We start from the raw sequence: 26,583 nt of genomic DNA on the forward strand, positions 1-26,583 counted from the left end.
TATGCCAGTTCAAACCGGTCCTGGGGCACACCAGTCCCGGGCCTGGGGCGAGCTGGACAAAGGATTGGGGGTGTAACCACCCCCCTTCCTGGTCCCACCCATAGGGAGGGACCTAGCAGGTAGTCCGGCCCCTAGAATCCGAATAAAGGTAGGAGCTGTGTCCTAAGACTTCAGACATCCTGGAATCAACTTGAAACTAAGAAGAAGACGGGAACTTCGACATTCTGCTGCACAGAAGACTGAAGAAAATCTCCCCTGTGGTCAGGGAGTGACCACCTTGCTAACGCAAGCACCATCCAGCGAATCACCGTCTGCTTTGCCGCCGCCTCCCGCCGGAGCCCGAGCCCAGAGACTGACAAGACCTGGACCTCCAGACCTCTCACCGCCCGATCCACAGTCCCTGCAAAGAGGAGACCCGTGGAGGCACCGAGACACGTGGAGCCAGCCATCTTGGAACGACTACGACAAGCTGACCAGTGCAACAACCGAGGCTCCCTCCAAGTTGTGCTTTGGGTCCTGAGAAGCCCAACCCTCGAGCAGCATCTGCACAAAAGGTGAGCCCTCCAGCATCTCCACGATCTGCGTGGGGCCCTTCTGCATTTTGCCACTCGACGCGCCTAACCGGTTGCTGGCCCGCTGGCTAGTGGCCATCTTGGCGACGAAATCTACGACAAACACCGCTGGTCTGGTTGCTCCAGACTGGCCCTTGCTCCCCTCCAAAGGAGCAATCCCCCTGACCTTGCTGGTCAGAACCAACAGCTGATTTCCGAATCCTCCTGCAATTGCTTTTGCCAAGGCTTGTTTGCTTCGATCAAGTCGCCGACACCGCCGACAGCGAGAGCCTGCGTGGGACAGCTCGTGAGCCGACTCCTGGACGTCGTCGACCTTCAGGGACCACGTGGCTGCGGAGACAAGCTACCCCTCATCACCTGTTTGCACCCGACATCGCCTGGTACCCACCTGGTGCCACGCTGGTCACTGGCTAGTGACTGTGAACACTGTCCCCTCTGCTTACAGGTCTTCAACATCTCCGATCCACTCTTGGATCCACTGCATCTCTTCCCGACCGACCGCCTGCAGCATCTTTGTCCCAGGCTCAACGGAACAGATAGAAGAAACCCGACGCACTTTGAGGCCTATGCACCCGCTTCCTGTGGGTGAGGTAAAGCTGGTACTCCGGTGCCCATGTGTAGTAATACATCTCTAGTGCCTGTGTTCCAAATCTTAAGTTCCTAGGTCATCCGGAAGATTCCTTTTGCAGTAACTTTGTACTTTTTACGCACCCATTGAAACCTATGGGAGCACGCGTGTGACTATTTGCTCTGCACACGCCACCCGTGGACCTCCTGGTCACTAACTGACGTTAGCTCCTTGTAGGCCCAGCGATTCTAGAGGCCCTAGGCCTTTTCCCTTTTCTGTTCGTGGTACTTATACCACTATTTTAGTATATGGTTCGAGTGGCCACCAGGGCCTATCCATATAAAGTGCAACTTCTGTGTATTCTGTGATAATCTTGTTTGACGATTTGTGCTCCTGTGCTCATAAAGAGACTAGGGGTTACTTTGAGAAATAAATACATATATATTTTGAATATATATCTGTGTGGTGTCCTTTCATTGGTATAAAAGGGGGTTACTATTGGTAAAACAGCTTGCTTAACACGCATCACGAGTTTAGCCTCAAAGACTGCTTAGCCTACGCTACCACTAGGGCAGCTAGTCCAAAAAGGTTGACTTACAACCACACCATAAGGGTTGCTTGGCATGGTACAAGGTGGTCACTAGAACTAGTGAACAGCATATACCAGGCCAACTTCTCACATTGGTGAGCAGCGGTTGGATTTGAGCTTGCTGTGTTTTACCATTGTAATCTCTTGGTTACCAATTGAAAGATCACATAGGTACCTGTAGGTACATATAAAACAAGATTAGATATACTTAAGTTCTACTGAACTTAGTTGTTGTAGAGCAAAGGGAGTAGCACACCCTGACTACAACTACTAGATAGGTTTAGTAGGTAAACCCAAGTGTAGGTAGATTGCAACACATCCACCCACACTTAAGAGCAATGGCCGGGGCAGAGGGGTCCACTGTACCCATCTCTGTTGAGAGTGACCCCCAGAGGGCACCATCCAGCTTTGCTACCCTTAATCAGAATGAGCTCAGGCATTTGGCAACTCTTAGAGGCCTTAAACAGCCCAAGAACCCAAACTCTGCTGAGCTCAGAGAGCTCTTACAGAATGATGAGAATCAGAGAGCACTCAAGAAAGCTTCCCAGTTAGCCCCCTTAGGGACAGGAACAGGAGGCCCCCCTTCTAAAGATGCCACTGAAGTACCCCTTCCCAATAGTCACCCCTTAGATGGGATGCCTACCACAGAGGATGAGAGTGAAAAGGATACTGACAGTAGTGAGGATGAAGGGAGAACTAGCCCAGTGCCAAGTATTATACTTGGCCCAGCTAAACCAAGGCTATTGGGGACTGACAGTGGGTTCAACCCACTGGATCTCCCCAGTGGACTTAACACAGGGCTTGGAAGGCAAAGGAATCGCTCAGGTGACTCCAATGCTTCCCATGGCTCTAGAGGCTCTCAAGGTCACTCCAGGAGAAGGATGACCACCCCTCAGAGGAGGGAACATGAGGCCAAGATGCAGGAGGCCCAGCTGAGGATCAGGAAGCAGGAGCTAGAAGTAGCCCTGATGGAAGAGAGACTTAGCAAGGCTAGACAGCATAAAGAGAGTGGGTCTATACCCACTGGTGGCAGCATTGTCCCTAAGGACAAAGATAGGGTTTTCGACAATAGAAACCTGTCTAAGGTTGTGCCCCCCTACAAAAGTGGGGATGACATCCACAAGTGGATAACTGCTCTTGAGAGAGCCTGCAAAGTACAGCAGGTTCCTGAAGATCAGTGGGCAGCAATCCTCTGGCTCTCCTTTGAAGGAAGAGGCAGAGACAGACTCCTCACTGTTAGAGAAGAGGATGTCAGAAACTACAGAGTCCTGAAGAGTGTTCTAGTTGATGGGTTAGGCTTAACCACTGAGCAGTACAGGTTAATGTTCAGAGACACCCAAAAGACACAGACTCAGGACTGGTCTGAATACATTGAATGTGCCACTAAGGCTTTGGAGGGTTGGTTGCTGGGAAGTAAGGTATCTGATTTTACAGGATTGTATAATTTGATGATGAGAGAACAGATTTTAAATAACTGTCAAAACCAGCAACTGCATCAACACTTGGTTGACTCTGATCTGACCTCTCCCCAAGAATTGGGAAAGAAGGCAGACAAATGGGTCAGAACCAGGGTTAAGCAAAAGAACCAGAACCAGGGCCAAGGGGGTGATCAGAAGAAAACAGACCAAAAGGGTGGAGATCAGAAACCTAAAGACCAGAAGTCTTCAACAGGGCCCCAAACTACTGCTAAGGAGGGTGGGTCCCAACAGTCCAAGAAGAAGAAAGAAGGTCAGAAGAAACCCTGGTGCAATCATTGTAAAAATACAACTCACTGGACTAGTGATTGCAAAAAGGGTGGAGCCCCCAACACTGTTGCCCCTAAGGCACCTGCTCCCAGTACTACTGTTAGCAGTGTTGGTCCCCAGACAAAGGGTGTAGTGGGAATCACTATGGGAACTGAAGGAGATTCTGACTTAGACAGAACCCTTACACAGGCAGTCTTGATCTGTGATGGGGACATTGATTTGTCCCTGACTGTGAGCCCCAGTAACCTGGGCAAGTACAGACAGACTCCTTTAATTAATGACAAAGTGGCTCAAGCCTACAGGGACACATGTGCCAGTGTCACTATGGTGACACCAGGCTTTGTGGATCCTGGACAGTACATACCAGGTGAGAACTACCTGGTGACCAATGCCAGCAATGCCACTACTTCACATAGTGTGGCAGTTGTTAACTTCTCATGGGGAGGGGTAACTGGCCTCAAAAGGGTTGTGGTTAGTGCAGACCTCCCAGTAGAATGTTTGTTGGGCAATGACCTAGAGAGTTCTCTATGGTCAGAAGTGGAGTACAGGACTCATGCAGAGATGTTAGGTATATCATCACATGTCCTTGCTGTGACCAGGTCACAGGCCAAAAAGTGCCTCACTGAACCACAGGTCTTGGATCCTGGAACAATGGACCAAGCACCTACCAAGAAGAAGAACAGGAGGGTCAAGGCTGTGCCTTCCCCCCTGCCTCAGAGTGATGATCAGCCTTCCCAGGAAGCTGATCTAGAGGACCCTGAAGGAACTGTCCCTGAAGAGCTTGAACCTGATCAGGTTGAGTTTCTGGGGACAGGGGGACCTTCAAGGGCTGACTTGAGGCAGGCTCAGTTATCCTGTCCCTCTCTTGAACCCCTCAGACAGCTGGCTGCTGCTGAGGCTGCTGGGAATGCTCAAGGTACCCATAAAGTGTATTGGGATGGAGGGCTCCTTTATTCAGAGGCTAGAGACCCCAAGCCTGGTGCAACCAGGAGGTTGGTTATACCTCTGCAATTTAGGGGCTTCCTTCTTACCTTGGCCCATGATATTCCTTTAGCAGGACACCTAGGCCAGAACAAGACCTGGGACAGACTTGTCCCTCACTGTCACTGGCCTCATATGAATGAAGATACAAAGGAGTTTTGTCGCTCCTGTGTTACCTGCCAAGCCAGTGGCAAATCAGGTGGCACAACAAAGGCCCCCCTGATACCACTACCTGTGGTGGGGGTTCCCTTTGAAAGAGTGGGAATAGACATAGTGGGTCCCATGGATCCTCCCACTGCATCTGGGCACAGATTTATACTGGTGGTAGTGGATCATGCCACCAGGTATCCAGAGGCAATTCCCCTTAGGACCACTACAGCTCCTGTTGTGGCCAGGGCCCTGCTGGGAGTATTCTCCAGAGTGGGGTTTCCTAAGGAGGTAGTATCTGACAGAGGTACCAACTTTATGTCAGGATACTTGACAGCTATGTGGAAGGAATGTGGTGTCAACTACAAGTTCACCACCCCTTATCACCCACAATGCAATGGGCTTGTTGAGAGATTCAACAAGACCCTAAAGGGTATGATCAAAGGATTACCTGAAAAGCTCAGGCGAAGATGGGATATCCTTCTACCCTGCCTTCTGTTTGCTTACAGAGAGGTCCCACAAAAAGGAGTTGGCTACAGCCCCTTTGAATTGTTGTTTGGGCACCCTGTGAGAGGCCCACTGTGTTTGGTGAAGGAAGGATGGGAGTTACCTCTCAAAAAGCCTAAGCTAGACATAGTGGACTATGTACTTGGTCTCCGCTCCAGGATGGCTGAGTATATGGAGAAGGCATCTAAAAACCTTGAGGCAAGCCAGGCCTTACAGAAAGCTTGGCATGACCAAAAGGCTGTCTTGGTTGAGTATCAGCCAGGACAGAAGGTATGGGTGTTGGAGCCAGTGGCCCCAGCAGCACTCCAAGACAAATGGTCTGGACCCCATACAATCCTGGAAAAGAAGGGAGAGGTCACCTACTTGGTGGACCTAGGAACTCCCAGGAGTCCCCACAGGGTACTCCATGTTAACAGGCTTAAAGCATATGTTGACAGGGCAGACATGGGCTTGCTCATGGCTACAGATGAGGGACAGGAGGAAGAGAGTGACCCTCTCCCAGACCTGTTGTCTCAGAACCCTGAAGATGGCTCAGTTGAAGGAGTGACCCTTGGAGGCAACCTCACTGCCCATCAGCAGACTGAATGTAGACAGGTTCTACAATCATTTTCACATATGTTTTCCTTGATACCTAGTCAAACTGACTGGTGTACCCATGTTGTGGACACTGGTGACAGTCTGCCTGTAAAGAACAAACTTTACAGACAACCTGACCACGTCAGGGACTGTATAAAGGCTGAGGTACATAAAATGCTGGAATTAGGTGTCATTGAACCCTCAGAGAGCCCCTGGGCTAGCCCAGTGGTTCTGGTCCCCAAACCTCACACCAAAGATGGCAAGAGAGAGATGAGGTTCTGTGTGGACTACAGAGGACTCAATGCTGTCACCAGGACAGATGCACACCCTATTCCAAGGGCAGATGAGCTCATAGACAAACTAGCTTCTGCAAAGTTTTTGAGCACATTTGACTTGACAGCTGGCTATTGGCAAATCAGGTTAGCTGAGGAGTCTAAGGCCAAAACAGCATTCTCAACCCCAGGTGGGCATTATCAGTTTGTGGTGATGCCCTTTGGTCTGAAGAATGCACCTGCCACCTTCCAAAGGCTGGTGAACCAAGTCCTTACTGGGTTGGATGACTTTTGCGCAGCATATCTTGATGACATTGCTGTCTTTAGTTCCACCTGGGAGGATCACCTGATCCACCTGAAGAAGGCTCTTGAGGCTCTGCAAAGGGCAGGCCTCACTATCAAGGCTACTAAGTGCCAGATAGGGCAGAGTAAGGTTGTGTATTTGGGCCACCTTGTAGGTGGGGGCCAAGTTCAACCACTGGAGAGTAAGATACAGTCCATCAAGGATTGGTCCCCTCCAACCACCCAGACTCAAGTTCGAGCTTTCTTGGGCTTGACTGGGTATTACAGGAAGTTTGTTAAGAACTATGGGTCCATTGTGACTCCTCTTAATGATCTGACATCCAAGAAGATGCCCAAAAAGGTTCAGTGGACAGTAAGCTGTCAAAAGGCATTTGATGACCTGAAGGAGGCCATGTGCTCTGCACCTATCCTGAAAAGTCCTGACTACTCCAAAGAGTTTATTGTCCAAACAGATGCTTCTGAGTTGGGTGTGGGAGCTGTGCTGTCACAACTTAATGTAGATGGTCAAGACCAACCCATTGCTTTTATTAGCAGAAGGTTGACCCCCAGAGAGAAGAATTGGTCAGCTATTGAGAGGGAGGCCTTTGCTGTGGTGTGGGCCCTGAAGAAGCTGAGGCCATACTTGTTCGGCACTCACTTCAAGATTCAGACCGACCATAAGCCCCTCTTGTGGCTAAATCAGATGAAGGGTGAAAACCCCAAACTGCTTAGGTGGTCCATTTCCCTACAGGGGATGGACTTTACAGTGGAGCACCGGCCAGGTACTGACCATGGGAATGCAGATGGTCTCTCCAGGTACTTCCACTTAGGACATGAAGACGAGACTGGTCAAGGCTAGTTTAATGTCCCAGCGTTTGGGGGGGGGTTGTGTAGGAGAGTAGGGTCTGCTATCCTATGGTCACCCCAAATTTTTGCTTTTTGCTTCACTGGTTTTTGACATATTGAGGCTGTGGGCCTGCCAATCAGACCCCCAGCCTGCTGTTCTCTCTACTAAATTAAAACTATGCACCCTAGGTGCATAACCAATTGGAAGTGGATCACCCTGTCAGCCCCTGTACCAGTGTACACTAGGTACCCAGGGCATTGGTGTACCCAAGGCCTGCCAGGGGCTGCAGCATGTATTATGCCACCCCAGGCTTGGCCTAACAATCTGACACAACTGGCTGATCACTCAGCTGGGGTAAGTTGGTGTAATCACCTCTTACTTAGGTGTAGTATACCTATACCTAACCTTAAATGGGACACCTGGTAACCTCTAAGTCACTCCTATGGCAGGCCTTAACAATCCTGAAGGCAGAGTGCTTGGTTCCATGTGAGATGGTGCTCTGGCATGAGCTGAGCCTGTCTGCAGTGGTCGGAACAACTTCCTTCTACTGTTTCCAGATATCGTCATACCATATACTCTTAAGTGCATTATGAACCTCGCGGTTAAATGCTATCTTTGGTTTGGCTTTATCAAAACATGTCGAGTAAGGTGTCAGACGAATTGGAATACTAACCCCTCGCCAATTCTGGCGACGGGGTTAGCATTCCACCCTTCTAGAGGGACACGACATGTACAGTGCCTGAAACCCGGGTAAAATCAGACATAGCCTCAGCTCCACAAAATGGATGCTGCCACCACAGACACAAGTCTGCCCTCCTGCTGCTGGGAGTCCTTCCAGCTTGGGAGGTGTGGACAAAGGGTTTCCTGCCAGGGGAGGTGCGTGCACCACCCCAGACAGGATTTTGTGTATTGGTCAGGTAGGGCTTGAAAGAAACCAGACATGCCTGTGGCTCACAAGGAGCCTCGGTGCATATGCCAGTTCAAACCGGTCCTGGGGCACACCAGTCCCGGGCCTGGGGCGAGCTGGACAAAGGATTGGGGGTGTAACCACCCCCCTTCCTGGTCCCACCCATAGGGAGGGACCTAGCAGGTAGTCCGGCCCCTAGAATCCGAATAAAGGTAGGAGCTGTGTCCTAAGACTTCAGACATCCTGGAATCAACTTGAAACTAAGAAGAAGACGGGAACTTCGACATTCTGCTGCACAGAAGACTGAAGAAAATCTCCCCTGTGGTCAGGGAGTGACCACCTTGCTAACGCAAGCACCATCCAGCGAATCACCGTCTGCTTTGCCGCCGCCTCCCGCCGGAGCCCGAGCCCAGAGACTGACAAGACCTGGACCTCCAGACCTCTCACCGCCCGATCCACAGTCCCTGCAAAGAGGAGACCCGTGGAGGCACCGAGACACGTGGAGCCAGCCATCTTGGAACGACTACGACAAGCTGACCAGTGCAACAACCGAGGCTCCCTCCAAGTTGTGCTTTGGGTCCTGAGAAGCCCAACCCTCGAGCAGCATCTGCACAAAAGGTGAGCCCTCCAGCATCTCCACGATCTGCGTGGGGCCCTTCTGCATTTTGCCACTCGACGCGCCTAACCGGTTGCTGGCCCGCTGGCTAGTGGCCATCTTGGCGACGAAATCTACGACAAACACCGCTGGTCTGGTTGCTCCAGACTGGCCCTTGCTCCCCTCCAAAGGAGCAATCCCCCTGACCTTGCTGGTCAGAACCAACAGCTGATTTCCGAATCCTCCTGCAATTGCTTTTGCCAAGGCTTGTTTGCTTCGATCAAGTCGCCGACACCGCCGACAGCGAGAGCCTGCGTGGGACAGCTCGTGAGCCGACTCCTGGACGTCGTCGACCTTCAGGGACCACGTGGCTGCGGAGACAAGCTACCCCTCATCACCTGTTTGCACCCGACATCGCCTGGTACCCACCTGGTGCCACGCTGGTCACTGGCTAGTGACTGTGAACACTGTCCCCTCTGCTTACAGGTCTTCAACATCTCCGATCCACTCTTGGATCCACTGCATCTCTTCCCGACCGACCGCCTGCAGCATCTTTGTCCCAGGCTCAACGGAACAGATAGAAGAAACCCGACGCACTTTGAGGCCTATGCACCCGCTTCCTGTGGGTGAGGTAAAGCTGGTACTCCGGTGCCCATGTGTAGTAATACATCTCTAGTGCCTGTGTTCCAAATCTTAAGTTCCTAGGTCATCCGGAAGATTCCTTTTGCAGTAACTTTGTACTTTTTACGCACCCATTGAAACCTATGGGAGCACGCGTGTGACTATTTGCTCTGCACACGCCACCCGTGGACCTCCTGGTCACTAACTGACGTTAGCTCCTTGTAGGCCCAGCGATTCTAGAGGCCCTAGGCCTTTTCCCTTTTCTGTTCGTGGTACTTATACCACTATTTTAGTATATGGTTCGAGTGGCCACCAGGGCCTATCCATATAAAGTGCAACTTCTGTGTATTCTGTGATAATCTTGTTTGACGATTTGTGCTCCTGTGCTCATAAAGAGACTAGGGGTTACTTTGAGAAATAAATACATATATATTTTGAATATATATCTGTGTGGTGTCCTTTCATTGGTATAAAAGGGGGTTACTATTGGTAAAACAGCTTGCTTAACACGCATCACGAGTTTAGCCTCAAAGACTGCTTAGCCTACGCTACCACTAGGGCAGCTAGTCCAAAAAGGTTGACTTACAACCACACCATAAGGGTTGCTTGGCATGGTACAAGGTGGTCACTAGAACTAGTGAACAGCATATACCAGGCCAACTTCTCACAGTGTGTGTCTGTGTGTGTGTGTGGGTGTGTCTGTGTGTGTGTGTGTGTGTCTGTGTGTGTGTCTGTGTGTGTGTCTGTCTGTCTGTGTGTGTCTGTCTGTCTGTCTGTGTCTGTCTGTGTGTGTCTGTCTGTGTCTGTCTGTCTGTCTGTGTGTGTCTGTCTGTCTGTGTGTGTCTGTCTGTGTCTGTCTGTGTCTGTCTGTGTGTGTCTGTGTGTGTCTGTGTGTGTCTGTGTGTGTCTGTGTGTGTCTGTGTGTGTGTGTGTGTGTGTGTGTCTGTGTGTGTGTGTCTGTGTGTGTGTGTCTGTGTGTGTGTGTCTGTGTGTGTGTCTGTGTGTGTGTGTGTCTGTGTGTGTGTGTGTGTGTCTGTGTGTGTGTGTGTCTGTGTGTGTGTGTGTCTGTGTGTCTGTGTGTGTGTGGGTGTGTGTGTGTGTGTGTGTGTGTGTGTGTGTGTCTGTCTGTGTCTGTGTGTGTCTGTGTCTGTCTGTGTCTGTCTGTCTGTGTCTGTGTCTGTCTGTGTCTGTGTCTGTCTGTGTGTCTGTCTGTCTGTGTGTGTGTCTGTCTGTCTGTGTGTCTGTCTGTGTGTCTGTCTGTGTGTCTGTCTGTGTGTCTGTCTGTGTGTCTGTCTGTGTGTCTGTCTGTGTGTGTGTCTGTCTGTGTCTGTCTGTCTGTCTCTCTCTCTCTCTCTCCCTTCCTCCCTCCCCCCCTCTCTCCCTCCCCCCTCTCCCTCCCTCTCCCTCTCTCTCCCTCCCTCTCTCTCCCTCTCTCTCCCTCCCTCTCTCTCCCTCTCTCTCTCTCCCTCTCTCTCCCTCCCTCTCTCTCCTTCCCTCTCCCTCCCTCTCCCTCTCTCCTTCCCTCCCCTTCCCTCCCTCTCCCTCCCTCTCCCTCTCTCCCTCCCTCCCTCTCCCTCCCTCCCCCTCTCTCCCTCCCTCTCCCTCCCTCTCCCTCTCTCCCTCCCTCTCCCTCTCCCTCCCTCTCTCTCCCTCCCTCTCTCTCCCTCTCCCCCTCCCTCTCCCTCCCTCTCCCTCCCTCTCCCTCACTCCTTCCCTCTCCCCCCTTCCCCCCTCCCCCCCTCCCCCTCTCTCCCTCCCTCTCCCTCTCTGTCCCTCTCCCTCCCTCTCCCTCTCTCCCTCTCTCCCTCTCTCCCTCCCCCTCCCTCCCCCCTCCCCCCCTATGTTCAGACTCTGTGGGCTTCTCTGCCACCTTTTCTACCATTTCTCCCCCTTTTTAGTCTCTTTGTGCCACTAACTCTTCGTACTATCACACTCACTCCAAGCCCGTCTGCGCCAATCACGCCAGGACCACACCCAGCAGCAGAAAAGCTGGTCTGAATGGCCCCTAACACTACACTGCAGCGACCGTCCACTCACTCTGGGCCGCTGCTCCAGCCGTTGCTGCCACACATCAACCTACATGCTGCACCACACTCCACTTGCACACACTGCCGCTATGACTGTAGCAGAACACCCAAATAGGCGAAAGCACCAAAATCATCACCTCTCACTCGGGCAACCGTCTCACAACACACCAAACCAGCAACCCAACCACCACTCACATGCATGCTTCTCAACACCCGCATACTCAGAAAACATGCCACCAAAATCTGGGATCTCCTCAGCAACAGCATGCCAGACTTACTCTTCCGCACAGAAACCTGGCTCAACCCCACATCTGCCCCAGACATTTCTGTGGCTATCCAAACAGGCTATAAGATCGCACTACAGGACTGCCTTTGCAAGCTAGGAGGAGGACTCTCAATCGTCCACAAGGATGCAATCATAAGCAACACATCCACAGACAGCAGCAATACCACCCCCCCTCCATGGAGAACATGCACTTCAGAATACAAACGGATGCCAGCGTCACTCTCAAAGGCACCTTTGCATATCGATCACCAGGATCACAAACCAACTTTAGAAACCTGATCACAGACTTTATAGCCCCTTTCACCATCAACTCCAAGGACTTCACGCTACTCAGGGACCTCAACTTCCACCTCGAAGACCCAATGAACCCCTGCGCCACAGTCCTCCTTGAAGGCCTGGACATCGGACTCACCCAGCTTGTCACAGACCCTACATCCATCGCAGGACATACCCTGGAACCAATCTTCATCACCAGCAACAGGATATTACAACTCCGCCTCATCACTCACATGAACCAACCTCTCCATCATAAGCTTCTAAATGACCGCACTGCAAGTGAACGCACCCACAAGAATCAACTTACACAGCCGGAGCTCGAACCAAGTAACAGAGGCAGACTTGACTCAACGCTCTCAAAACGGACCAACCCAACACCTCGACAAGGACATCAATCAATCAATCAATCAATTTGGATTTGTAGAGCGTGGCTAATCACCCGCGAGGGTATCCAAGTGCTAGGTTCTTACTGGGATCAGTCAAAGCCAGTTCTTGGGTCCCTTTCTGAATTCTGGAAGCGAGGAAGATGTTCGGAGGTGAAGCAGGTCTTGGCGGCGATGAAGAAGGATCCAATGCGGTTTCAGCCAATGTGGAGAGTGTATCCGAGTGCACGGGAAGTGGAGCGCAGGTGTCTGGAGGGTTGGTGGAAGTTCAGGCTGTGGTTGATGTATTCTGGCCCTTGCGAGGTGTTGATCCTAAAACTCAGCATCTCCCTCTTGTCCATGTTGACCTTCAGGCAGTTGTTCTTCATCAAGTCAGCAACACTTGTCATGCAGTTGTGGAAGGTGATTCTAGTGGTGGACGGAGGATGAGCTGGGTGTCATCTGCGTTGGATACGAGGTGAGGCCCTGGGTTCTGAAGTTGTTGGCTAGAGGCATCATGTAAGTGATGAACAGGGTTCTGAAGTGAAGGGTGGAAGGCGGATTCTCTAGGTTACTTTCTGTGAGGAAGGAGGCGATCCATTTAGGGTGTCTCCCTGGATAACAATGTGGTGTGTGGTGGGATATGGTATTGAACAGTACTGAGAGGTTCAGGAGGATCAGAGCTGTCTCCCTGGTCGAGGAGGGTTCTGATGTCGTATGTGGCAGAGATCAGGGCGGTCTTGGTACTGTGGCTGGCGTCGAACCCAGACTTGGAGGTGCCCAGCAGGTTGTTTCTCTCCTGGTTTTCGGCGAGTTGTCGGTTGACAGCCTTCTCGAGGACTTTGGCAAAGAAGAGCACAGAGATGGAGTAGTAGTTATTGAGTTCACTGGCGTGGGTGGAGAGTTTCTTGTTGAGGGGTCTGACCTCTGCATGTTTAAATCCATCTGGGAAGGCAGCCATGGTGATGAATGCATTGAGAATAGAGGTGAGTTTGCAGCCAATTTCCTTGCTCCAGAGGTTAAAGAGGTGGTGGGAGCAGGGGTTTGTGGGTTCTCCTGAGTGGAAGGAGCTCATGATGGATGTGGTGGTCTGTGTGGTGAGCTGTTCCCATAGGGGGAGCGGGTGGCTTTGGGTGGTGTCATGTAGGTGTGAGGAGGCTGCAGACATCTGTGGGTTGGGGTTCGAAATTTCTATAGTCCGCCAGGGTGTCACAGAGTTCCTAGGAGGGGGAGATTTTTTTCTCGGTTGCTGACGGGTAGGAGAACTCTGATGATGCTAAAGAGATCCTTGTTGCAGTTGGAGCTTATTTCAATGCAGTTTGCCAGGGCATCTCTTTTCATGTTTTGTAGGCGCTGGTGGTATATGTTGAGCGAGGTCTTGAAGGTGGTTTAGTCTGTGGGATCTTTGCTGGTGAGCCATCTTCTTTATAGCCGGTTGCAGCTGTGTTTTATAGTCCCGCATTCTGGTGTATAACAAATGGCTTGTTTGGTGGAACTGCTGGTCTTGGTAGGCATGACAGCTGTGACTCTGTCGGCGCAGTTGGGGATCAAGGAGGGGAAATTTTGAACAACCTGTTCAAGGTTGGTTGCGGAGTCGGAATGGGTGGTGTTGAGGGCATCCTTCCATTGGATCTCTGTCACTTTGAACCAACTACGGTGGGATGAGCTGGGAGGCTTGACGGTGGTGCTTGGGGATCCTGCAATGGTGAAGTGGATGATGGTGTGGTTGGTCCAGGTGCGTTTGGTGACATGGCTGTACTTGACTCAGTCGCTGGCAGTGAATATCAGGGCAAGAGTGTGCCTTGCGCTGGGTGTGAGGTTGGTGACCAGTTAGGTGAGGCCGATGTAGCTCATGCTTTCCAGGAGATTGGCGGAGGTTTTGTCTTTGGGGTCGTCGAGGTGGAAATTGAGGTCACTGAGGAAGATATAGTGCTTGGAGTCGATGGTGAGTGGGGCGATGAATTGGGGACTGGTGTTGCAGAAACCAGGGCGTGGTAATGTATAATGAGAAAAGGGTAGGTGACAACACGCACCCCTGTCTTACGGCCCTCAAAATCGGTATATCATCGGTAAGTTCACCGCTCAGGCCACAATGCACTTTAGTGTAGTTGTCTGGATGGAGCCTGATTATCTGTATCAGAATTTCATTAGGTACTCCTTATCATCTCAATGCTATCCATAAAAGTCCACTTGGCCCCAAATCAAAAGCAGCTTTCAAGTCAATGAAAGCTACATACAGATGCCCTGCCTGCACCTTAACATATTTCCAGGCTATACATAAAAGTCTAAAAACCTGGTTGATCAAGGTCATCTTTGATCAAAAACCCGCCTGGCAGGGGAAAAGAATATCTATCCAATGGCTAAGTTTATTTAATATCTGCTTTGTATAGACTTTTTTCAAACTATTGATTAGGCTGATAGGCCGGTAATTGGTCGAGTCTTGCTTATTGCCTTTTTGGTGAATAGGGACGATTTCAGCCCCCTTCTATGTATTTAGCACTGGTGTTCCTGAAGCTACGGCGTTACATAACAAATTTACATAAGGTACCCACACCAAGAAGTCATTCTTCTAGAGGTCCCCTGGTATTTTGTCTGGCCAGAAGCCTCCCCTATTTTAATTGTATCAATGGCTGCCCTGGTCTCATCTATACTAACGTAGGGGCTGGATACTGGTTCTTTGTCGTTTGAAGCCTGAACGAGCTCAGTAGATTTTTGACATGTCACAGATGCCCCGGTGTATAAATCAGAAAAATGCCTACTCCAGGCACCAGGACCTAGGTAATGGTCTATAATGGTACTACTATCTTGCTGCCATGTGTTATTATTCTACAAAATGTGGAATGATCTTTAATTCTAACAGCGTTAATGAGATCAAACCAGTTTGTATTCTCCCAGCTCTTAGCTGCCAAGTTTAACACTTTCTTGTATTCTGCCCTACAATATCTTACTTGCTCCACATTTTTAGCCTTACGTGCCACCATTAGGTTTCCCTTTGCAGACAAGCAGTCTTTATTATACCAAGGGCTATTAGCTGGACGTCTAGGAGCACCTGTGTTTGAAGTTGTTGTTTGGGGCTTAGTCAGAAAATGTTTCACATTCTTAACCAAAGAATGTGGATTTGCACATTTCGGTATGTCATATTGGCAGGTGTCAACAAAGGGAGAAAGAGTGCCTGAGAAGGCCTTATAAAAGCTGGTCAAATAATCAACTCTTTCAACAATATGGGGCCATCGGACTATACTACGGTTATTACTGATCTTCAATTGGACAGTATTTGCTCTGTTCACCTGCTGAGCTACATAGCTTTTTGTTGGAACAGTCATTGTAGTATTAAGAGCAGCTCCATGGAGGTTCGACAGCGAATCTCTTCTAAATCTATTGGTTGCCTGCCTTGTTAGTCAATCAACAGATTCCAAATGATCAGTTGTCTGGGAAGAAGAAAGACGATTAGATAATTCCAGCTAGGTCCTCTGGGAACAATTTGTCTCTCTGATGGATTTACTCAACTTAAATCTGATCACAGAACCTGTGGGTGGACTAGGTCAAGTGTTTACAGGCCATCAACGATGGTTTTCACCCCAAATACTAGCAATATATCATCAGCACCCCACCAGCACTCAGTAACCGTTCAGCCTTGACTATGTCAAATCTTACTATGATTGGGATGGGCACTGGCGGTGATGCCTAATCCAGTGTATCAACTTGTTCTTTAGGGAGTCCCCATCCTCCTAACTTTAACGTTGGCAAATTGGTCATAAAAACCTTGTGTTCTCCACTTCTTTGTGGACGCCGGTTGCTATAATCTATTGGGTGATGTATTGGGAATATCTGCTGCCTGCGTGCATTTGAATTCTTGGTAGTCCACCAACCGCTAATCTTTGGTTGAAACTCCTTTTAACACTGTCAGAGTGGTGAAATCAACTGGTACTCTAGTATTATCGTTTACTTCAATGCTATTGGAACCCCTCACCATATCCCTCCCTCCAACTAGCAGGTAGCCTCTCAATGGTCTTAATCCTATATTCTACATGTTCAGATTTAACCCTTTATTTGGAATTAAATTGCCTGAGTTATGCATGTCGTTATTTATGGCTACTGGATTTACCTGGGTATCTTTGGGGGTGAGAAAATGTTTGTGGCTGCCAATATTTTAGCAAGTTGATCTTTTCTAGCCTTTGCAATGGAATGCTTACTGATTTCTCCCTCATGACTATTCCCTAAATTGCTAGTATGAGCTACCAGTTTTTCAATTAGTTTCTTTTGATCTGCAACGTCTTTGGTCAAATCATCTAATCTGAAGTAGAGCTTATTCAATCACTGTGACATGCTTTTCGGGATTAATCGGAGGGCAACCTCCTGTTTTTTGGGGGTATTTGAGCTATGTTAGGTTTGTGTCCATATTCATTGACATTATATTTAGGGGCCATAGAATTAATTTCAGTATCTTCTAACCCTTCCAGGAAAGCTAGTGGTTCATATCTATTTGAACAGCCTATAGAAATAGCGCCCCCTCCCCAATCACATTCTCAGCAGTTTTCGAAGTAATAACTTCAGGTGAAATAGCAGGGTGGGGCTCCTTCGTGTCAGTTTCTTTAGAGGGAGACACTGATAAATCTAACAGCACTTAATCAGAGGGAACAGTATGTATAATGGTGTTACAATCTATGAATTCGGGCCAGCGCACTCTCTTGTTTTCGGTAGAAGGCAGTTATTTTCTTGGTACCTGCGCTTGTCACTTTCTTGTTGTCAGATAATATTGACTCAACCTCCTCATTCAAATTGTCAATCGCAACTAAAGTGCAATTCTTGGCTGTGCTTTTGTCTTGTTTTTGCTATCTTCCCCTTGCCAATCGCAGTCTCTGTAGCTTTCCTTTAGGCCATTCTAAAATGCCAATTGCTAGGTCTTACTGCTTTCTTTGACCACTGATTAGCTTTGCCTGGCCCTCTTCAATAATTAGTTTGAGTAATTTTCATTATTCACAAATGAAAACAAGAGCATACAGGTTTTTCTTGGGGTGATTATTTTCCCAATCAAGAGCATAAAGTCATAAAACAAGTCTTTTACTGATAGATCGTGGAGGGGGTGGGGGGGTGGGGGGGTGGAGCTTTAACTGTCTGTGGCAAGGAGTTTACTGGCCAGCTCTTAAGACGCCTCAGGACTGGATACAGTTCCAACACAAGACATTACTTGGTACAGAAACCATTCACCTACTTGTAAACACCTCCGCTGGTCAGGCACCGAACCAAGGGGGGTGGCCCTGCCCTGCCTTTTCCTGGCACTGACAGGGCAGGAAGGGCCATCCCTTGCCCGGGCTTCACCCGGGCCACGGTGGATCAACTAGCACTATACAGCACGAGAATAGGTGACAAGAGGCGGAGAGAATCAAGCATCTAGTCCTTAGGGCAGGGATTGCTGGATCTTGAAGTCCCCTTGTGGGCACTAAAGAGGCCCCCCACACACAGCTAGAAGACCATCAACAAACAACTCATCAGCCACTTGGAACACAACAACCTTCTGGAACACAGCAAATCAGGATTTCGAGCTACCAGAGGACAGATATGCACTCACCTTGGCCACAAACTACATTCGCACTGTAATGGACCGGGGAGAAATCGCAGCCCTTATCCGACTTGACTTCTCCGCAGCCTGGGGTACAGTCTCCCACCACACCCTCGTCAGAAGACTGCACGACACAGGCATCCAAGAATTGGGCCTCAACTGGATAGGATCCTTCCTCACAGGAAGAACACAGCGAGTCAGACTACCATCGTACACATTGGAATCCAGGGAGTGCATCTGTGGAATCCCTAAAGGTTCTTTACTCAGCCTAACCCTGTTCAACATCTACATGACTCCACTCACCAGCATCATCAGATCCAAAGGCATTACCACATATCCTACGCCAATGACACCCAACTCATCCTCTCTCTGAAAGGCAAGTTCACCACCACCATAACAGACTTGTCTAAATGCATGATCAACATAGCAGGCTGGATGAGATCCAGCTGCCTGAAACTCAACACTGACAATACGGAAGTGCTGATCTTCGGGAACAAGAACTCTCCATGAGACTCCACCTGGTGGCCTTTGGAGCTTGGACCAACATCCACTCTGACCGACCATGCCAGAAATCTAGGAATCATCTTGGATGACAAGAGAAGGTCAATGCGGTCAGCTCCTCCTACATCCACATTCTTTGCAAGCGCAGCAAGATATTCAAATGGCTGCCCCTGAACACCAAATGCACTATCACGTAGGCCTCATCACTTTCAGATTAGAGTATGGCAGCGCATTCTACGCCGGGATGTCCAACCACCTCCTACACAGTCTCCAAATCATCCAGAATGCAGCAGCAAGACTCATTCTTGACCTCCAACGACACACCCACATCTCACCACTACTGAGAGAGTTCCACTAGTTCCACATGCACAAACACAGACAATTATCTAAGCTCTAGGCTTGCAATTTTTGTAAGTGCCCTGTCTGTTCATGCTAGTAGATTGTTAAGAATTGTATTTTAAAGGCTCCCGATACCCAGCTAATTTGGCAATATGCCTTTGTGACACTGAAATGGCAAATGTCTAACAAGATTACAATACACAAACAACACCTTACTGCCTCAATCCCCACCCTCTAAGTTTGATTTCCGGTTGTCATCTGCCCAATGACAAAGGTATATGTTTTCGTATTTGTACCATAGGAAGAGCAAAGGCATGCTAATAAGATTCCTTACCCTGGTGCTTAGCTCCAGTGCTTCGGTCATCCTGCAGGCTTTCAGCTTCACTTCCAGTTGCATCATCTTTAGTAGGAGGGGAGTGACTGAAAGGAGGTGGCGTAGACAATCTCTGAGACTGCGGACTAGGACTTTGCTGCTTTTTTGGTGTGGGAGATGTGACCTGCTTCTGTACTGCACTTTGATTTTCGGTCTGCAGTGTGTTCTTGGACTGCACAGGGAAGGACAATTATATTATTATACAACAAAAATTATTTTCATACCTACTGAGTTTACATCTCATGGGAATCCCATGACACAACAACTTGCTAACTTTTGGAGCTCGTACACTTAGTGCAGCAATGAGTAAAAACACATTTGCTTCACATTTTGTAATGGTAGAACATTGGTACTCTGTACACAGTCAATTCTTATTTTCACCTAGCTTTATACCTCTTCCAAAGGTCTTCCTACTATCTATTCTTGCCTTGCTCAGAATCTCCTCCCTAAGCAAGAAGTTCCCAACATAGACTAGTATTGCCCTCGGGTGATTTTGCTGACCGCCCCTCCCTGCTCCTCCTGTGGCCTGAGCTTTCTTCATTGTGAAAGGGAACCTGTGTACCCTCTGTATTTCTGTTTCCCACTGCCACTGGGATTCTGGGAAGGCACCCTTCAAGAGATTAATCACAAATTGCCTGACATCCTGTCCCTCTGACCCCTCTGCCACACCCAGCAATCTAACATAGTTCCTCCTCTGTCTGTTTTCAAAATCCTCCATCTTCCAACGCATGTCCTCTGCCATTTTTTCCTGCTCTGTCTTGAATGAATACCATCTCCCGACATCATCCTCCAGTTTGCCGGTGCGCTCCTCAACCTCTGTTACACGGTCCAGAAGTTCATCATATAACTTATTAACCTTCTTCAAGCTACACTGGATTTTCTTTGATGCCTGTCTCGCTCTGCGACTTTCAGCTCTTGCTTCGCTTTGCATCTGCTTGAGAGTAGTAAACAAGGTATGAAAGGGGCCACCCTGGGGAGGGGTACCGCCTGCTGCCGCAATCTCCGTAATATTGCCAGAGTTGTCCTCCTCCTGGTATACCTGCGAGGTCGCAGAATAATCCCACAGTAACCGTTTCTCTGGGTGCCTGGATAAATTGGGTTCCTGCCTCCTTAATTTTGCATGCCCTTTCTTAGTTGTGGATTCTTTCCCTGGAGTACTAATATCCGACTCAGTACCATCCTGGTCATCCAGATCATCCTCCTCCTCTGTGTTAGATTCTGATGAGGGTACTGACCCAGAATCTTCATTTACAGAAAAAAACTCCCCTTCTAGAGAGGTACAATCTCCTCCCTCCAGAGGGTTCTTACCCGCGTTTAATTCCCCCATAATTTTCTGATTTACAAGGCTGTCCCTGCTGCCCCCGATGCCGATCTTTTCCTTTTCCTTGGATGCTTTCAACTCCTCTTCAACAAGCATTATAGCCCCCAGCATGTCTGCAGTCGTGCCACCCGGATTCCTATTGCTGATAGCCAACCCTCCTCTAGGCTCCCCTCCACCGCTGCCTTCGAACTCATTCTGCTGCTCACCTCCAGTGTTCAATCTACCTACTTCCACCGGTATCTGAGGTTCCGCCGAATTCCGCTCCGTTTCCGAGGCTTTCGGCGCTTCCAACACTGACTCAGCTCGTCGCCTAGCAACCAGACTCTCTGAGCCTTCCGCTGCGTCCTCGAGGACGTCTCCCATGGCCAAAGAGACAGCGTTAGTTCCGTGGAGGGGATCCAGTGGGTCTAATAGCTCTGAAGTCTCTGAAGTCTCGGGAATCTCGGGAACCTTCGCAGACAGCATCTCTGACAAGGTAGGCTGCCGCATCCCCGTGTCATGATTCCTGCTTTTGATGTCCGTGCACGGCTTCCGTGCGTCTCCTTTCCTTACTTTCTTTGATTTCTCCATCAGAGGAGGGGGGAGTACTTTCCTGATCGCGCCCGTGCCATTGTCTATTTTGGAGCTACCAGCTGTCTTCGCTGCTACTGCTGGAGGGTCAGATGTCTTGCCCCCCCTCTCGCTCCCCCTCTCCTGATTCACGGCACGAGTGTGTACCTTAGGAGCCATGGGATGCCCGACTAAGTGCCTCGAAATCACTTTCTTGAGGTAGAGCAAAATCTGCCCGATCCGAAGCGCTTGTCTCCTAACGTGCTGGGTTTCAAAGAAGCCTTTATGCCAGAATCGTGCACACTCCATCAGGGGCAGTTTTTTCTTTGCGGATAACAGAGCATATTGCTCAGTGACTCATTGTCCAGTGCGGGAGAGAAAGGATGCGTCCTCTCAGCACAACGCTACAGCGGCCATCTTGCCTCTCCCCGTTCTCCAATTCTTGTTTCTTTTTTTTTTCTTTTTGTGTCTCGGCCATGCACGGAAAATCGGCTGTGCAACACTGCCACTGCTGGTCATTCAGTATATTGCCATTGGCGGCTTAGACGCCCATTAGACCATCCCTAAAACAAACAGTTATCCTCCATGCAAACTGATAGAAAACTACCGGTACACTGATAGAAAACTACCGGTACTGATAGAAAACTACCGGTACTAGCTTTATACCTCTGAAGTAAAAAAAACAGAATTACTTATTTTTTGTACTCCTGAAGAGGATTATCTGCTAACAGATTCACCACTGTCAGCAACATTGGACCAGGGTTAAGACTGATTTGCATGTAGCTGGGTCCAAACTGAGGTGGCAGGGTTATGCAAAATATTGATGGGCTGGGATGCAGTCCTGATTAATTAACATGGGCCAAGATTAATTCAAGCATTCCATTGATCACTATTTGTATACTTTAATATGTTGCCCTGAGTGGGACATGTATGCCCAGACGTGGGTCCAGTGCACACTGCGCCACTGGAACCAAGCTATACCAAGCTGATTAGGCCATAACAAGGGCAAAACTGGTCCTGGGTTGCTTGTGTTCCGGTTCAGGGAGGACCTCGCTTGGCAGTTTGGGCTGGACTGTTTCTATTGGAGCAGGGTCAAGACGGATTTGCATACAGCTTGGTCCAATCTGAGATGGCATGGTGTGCAAAATAACGATGGATTGGTAGGTGGCTCGAGTAATTACCAGTGGCTGAAATTAATTTAAGCATTCCATTCATCACTTTTTGTATATGTTGGGATCTATGGATGATCGGAGGTATTTACAGTGGTTTAAAAGCAGTAGAAAAACATTATTATTCTCTTACAAACTAGACACTATGTTTTAATTTCAAGAAGGGTACTTGACAATCTAAATTAATAGGGAGCCATCAGATTTGAACACCACAGAATTACTGAAATGCAGATCACATTATAAACCAGATCATATATAAAAGAACAATTGTCAATAGGTCTGGTGTTGGCAGGCTGTGCAATTGTTAATTTATATTTTATTGCCTTCATATGCTACAAGCAAAGGACAAAAAGAAAAACGTGGCCATCCAAATGTAACTGCCACGTGTCTGCATTTAAAATGTAAAAAAGCATTTGATGATGTGGCTGTTTTAGTAGTGATGTTTTTAAATAACAAGCCCTTCAGTTGTGAAATGCATTTTATTATTATTAGTGCTGAAGGAAGAACAATTGCAAGCTAACCAAGCAGTGAAATCACAGGAAGCTATTATATTGCTTAACGACTTTATAATTTTAAAAAGGGGACAGAAAAATAAATCACTGTCTAACTGGACACCTAAGTGTAGGCAAAATAAATACTTGGTATTTAATGCACTATAAAACTGAAATTAAATTTTAAAAAGCACACTTTATGTCTGCTTTATCACTCACTGAAGAGAAAGGAGCTACTTTTTGGTGGATGTGAACAAATTGTGCACAGGCTTTGCGTAGTCACTCAAAGTGAAGGAATCCAATGGGTAAAGAGGGCCGTCCCATTTCTCCATTCTGTACACTGTGGTTGGCAGAAACAAAATGTGCATGACTAATCAATTAAGCCATCTGACGAAAAGGCCCTCTCTGTATGTATATTATGGATGGGGAAAAAAATCAATGGTCTGGCGAGATAGTCAGAGGAAACACTTAAAAAAAAAAAGCAAAGGTCATTATATTTTAGAAAACTTGAGTTTGGCTAGTCTTTATTAGATATTGCTCTTGAGTTGGGTATAAAAGTTTGTAGTTTTTCAAAAAGTGGTGGTATTTCATGTGGTTACTAAGTGTCCCTCTTGAGTCAGCTCTAACTGCTTCAAGGCTTCAAGTTGTTATTAGGTTTCCTATTAGCTCCAGCTGCAACTGCTTGAAATGTCAGAGGGTGTGGCTTCAGCCTCGAAGTGTGCATCGACTCTATTCCTAATCTAATGATTTGTTTCCAACAAAAGTCTTGATTTTAATGGAAACTGTTGATGACACCTTACTATTCAAATGCACTAGCTGCCCCTAATGAATAAAAGTGTCTCAAAATGTTTAGTCTTTGTGGGGAACAATTATTTAGGTGGGATATATACTTTTGTAAGGGCTAAATGCAGGCACTCAAAGAGAAGGTATCCAAAGGCTGAAGTAGTCTGACCGAATAACCTATATTTTCTGCTATGGTGGGAGGGAGCATAATTGGAGTGACATCTGAAAAGACTGATGAAAAAAAAGAGGGTTGATTGAATGACTCTACGTATGTATGTATTTTAGCATTTTAGGGGTGAATTTAGCTTAAAGCTGCCTTTAGGCCAGACCTAAAAATCCAAAAAGTAGATTTGAAAAAATGTGGAATAATAAAGGGTTAAGATGATCATCTACATTCTTAAGCCTCACCATGCATTTTCCTTCTATCACACAATTATTCACTGTTAAGGAGGTTTTATTGAGCCCTAAACTTCAGAACAGCTGAACTATTGAGCTTAGGTTTCATATGCTCTCTAATTTACTCTAAATGCAGAGGTAAAACTTACCAGCAGAATTAGAAGTTTCAACCAGATCACAAACCGCTAACTAGGATTACCAATGGATTACCACCAAAGCCATAATCCTACTGAATATAGTGAATGTCTATGTTACAAAAGAATCACCTACAAACAACCAGTATACGTAGTTGAAAAGGGCATATATATCTCTAGGGAAAATACTGATTGGAAGCAGGATAAATAGGCACATACCATCCCAACTAAAATATCAGTACAATGGCTCACCTAAATCTTTCGTCATAACAGTAAAATGAAAACTTCCCGTTTAAAGCATTAGCCCAGTAACATACCTCAGTTTCTATGTAATACCTGAACAAATCATAACAAGTCCCATGTACTTAGCTTTCTATCTGTGTTCTTTCTGCTTGCTTCAAAATTGACAACATAAATGTTTCATTCCTTACTTCATGGTCCTGAAATGGAGATCTTACCAACAACCACCGGGCCAGACTCATGCCTAAAAAGACTTGCAGCAAGTAAAACAAAATACAGCAACAGCAAAATAGATTGCCATGGCTGAGTTGCTAAATGACATAGCGCAAAATATAAAATGACAATTACAACACAATCTGCTATATGCGATGGCTATTTTAACCCCTTCGATGCTGATGACGGAGCAGTTCTGTTATGAGACACGGTTGGTGTGTGCTTATGACGGAACCGCTCCGACATGGCACCCACCCGTCTGGGCAGCGCTGGCGCTCTCCCCACGGGTGTCCGATTTCGCCCCCACAAAGGGGGATGGCAGCGGAAGAGTTTCCACTGCCAATACCGAGGAAGCCCGGGGGGGGGGGGGCAGAAAACTCCACTAGCCACCAGGAATTAACCAGGGATTAATTAATTTAAATGGAAACAACCCCTTGGGCAAGGATCGCTTCCAAAGGGGCTCAAAATTTGTGCTGTTTTTTTCTGCCGCCACCCCTGATGACAGATCTGCCCGTTATTTGGGCCTTTTTGCCCCCCCTGGCCCACTAGGCACTAGAGATTGTGTTTTTTAGTGTGTGGAAGCGACGCCTTGGGGAAGGTTCGCTTACAAAAGGGGTTTATAATTTGTGGATGTTTTTTCTGCCTGTCCCCCCTGGTGGCAGTCGGCCCTTTTTTTGGCCTTACTGCCCCCGGGTACCAGGGATCTATTTTTTTTGCAAGGGGTGGCAAATATCTGTCTGCTGTGGTCTGCCCCACCTGGGGGACAGAGTGACTTGATAGAAAACCCCACCCAATCCCCATTTTTCTCAGCCCTATTTGAAGGCCCATCTGGCAGATTGACCATTTGGGTAGTGACATTGTGTGTTATAATTTTAACTGTATTATTTGTTGTATAATGTAATTGTAATTTTTTATTTCTCGGTTTTATTCTAGTTCAAGGCTTTTGCTCTTTAGACTGTTCCAGGTTGCGGTTTTGTTACTGGTGGTTCTGCAGCTTGTGTAGTTGCATGTGTTTTGTATTTTCTTTCTAGTGGGATATCGTTGCTTTTTGCAGTGTCTCTGCAGAGTAGGTGCTGGTGAGTGTAGCGATCTTTGGCAAGAGAGTTATATTGTTTTTGAGTATATAGATCTTTGTGCTAAAGCCACACTTTGTTTATTACTTATTTTGCGCAGTGTTGGTTGTTGTTGATTTGTTTGTGCAGTCTCCTTTCTTAGTAAGGATAATGGCTAGCCACAGGATTACTGCTCAGCAGGTTGTTGGTTTGCTTTTTGAGTCTTCCTCTGACCATGGTTCAGAGACTGACTCTGCATCTGAGGCAGAGGAGGAAGGGGAAGATTCAGGCAGTGAGTTTTCTCTCCAATGGTATCATCGGATGATGAAGCTACTCTCAGTGCGGATAAAGTTACTCTCAGTGCGGATGAAGCTACTCTCAGTGCGGATGAAGTGCCTGTTTTAGAGGAGGACATTGATGCGACGATAGTGCAGCAAGAGGCATCTGGGCTGCAGCCTGAGGCTGCAAGGCTTCCAGTTGGAAGCGATGACCTCTGGGTTGCCCCAGGCATGGTGCAGCCGGCATTGCCAGACTTAACTGGTGTTTCAAGGTGTAGAGTGACTACAGAAATTGTTTTGCCAATACATTTTTTTCAGTTGTTTATGGACGATGTGTTTTTGGCAGAGACTGTTGAGCAGACTAATTTGTATACCAAACAGTTTTTGAGGGACAACAGTGCCAACCTTAGGCCCCACTCTAGAGCTACCCGGTGGACTCCCACAAATCTGGACGAGATGAAGAAGTTCTTGGGTTTAACTTTTTTGATGGGCTTGCTAAGGAAGCCATCAATGTCTTCATATTGGTCTACTAGTCCCTTGATGGCAACGGCTATATTTCCGACAGTCATGAGTCGTGATAGGTATTTGCTTCTGCTTCGGATGCTGCATTTTGTCGATAATGGTTTAGCGTTTGCACAAGATCACCCTGATTGTGACTGTCTTTTTAAGATTCGGCCTCTTTCGGCACTTTGATGATCGATTTTCTGAGATCTGTGCTCGAGGGAAAGAAATAGCAGTGGATGAGTCTTTGGTCTTGTTCAAGGGCCATTTGGTTTTTAGGCAATACATTCCTAGTAAGAGGGCAAGCTATGGAATTAAGCTGTATATGCTGTGTGACAGTAGGACTGGATATGTCTCTAATTTGAGGGTGTACACCGGTAAGGAATCCAGGATTAACCCCCCTGGTTGTCCGTCCACTTTTGGAGTGACTGAGAAATTGTGTGGGAACTTGGTAGAGGACGTTTTAACAAAGGCCACCATTTATATGTAGATAACTTCTACATTGGTGTGCGGTTGTTCAGGG

The 26,583-nt window shown here is 47.9% G+C and overlaps 1 protein-coding gene across 1 annotated transcript in view; it reads right to left on the bottom strand.

The window, feature by feature from the left end:
* The window catches only part of CEP120 (centrosomal protein 120), a 417,274-nt gene that overhangs the window by 277,919 nt on the left and 112,772 nt on the right, over window positions 1-26,583 (bottom strand). Inside the window, exon 8 of the mRNA XM_085632676.1 lies at window positions 18,895-19,105. Within this exon, the coding sequence (XP_085488802.1) occupies window positions 18,895-19,105 (211 nt within the window). The remainder of the gene's footprint in view (window positions 1-18,894; window positions 19,106-26,583) is intronic.

The sequence above is a fragment of the Triturus cristatus genome, chromosome 2_1, assembly GCF_964204655.1.
Source record: "Triturus cristatus chromosome 2_1, aTriCri1.1, whole genome shotgun sequence".
Taxonomy (NCBI): Eukaryota; Metazoa; Chordata; class Amphibia; order Caudata; family Salamandridae; genus Triturus; species Triturus cristatus.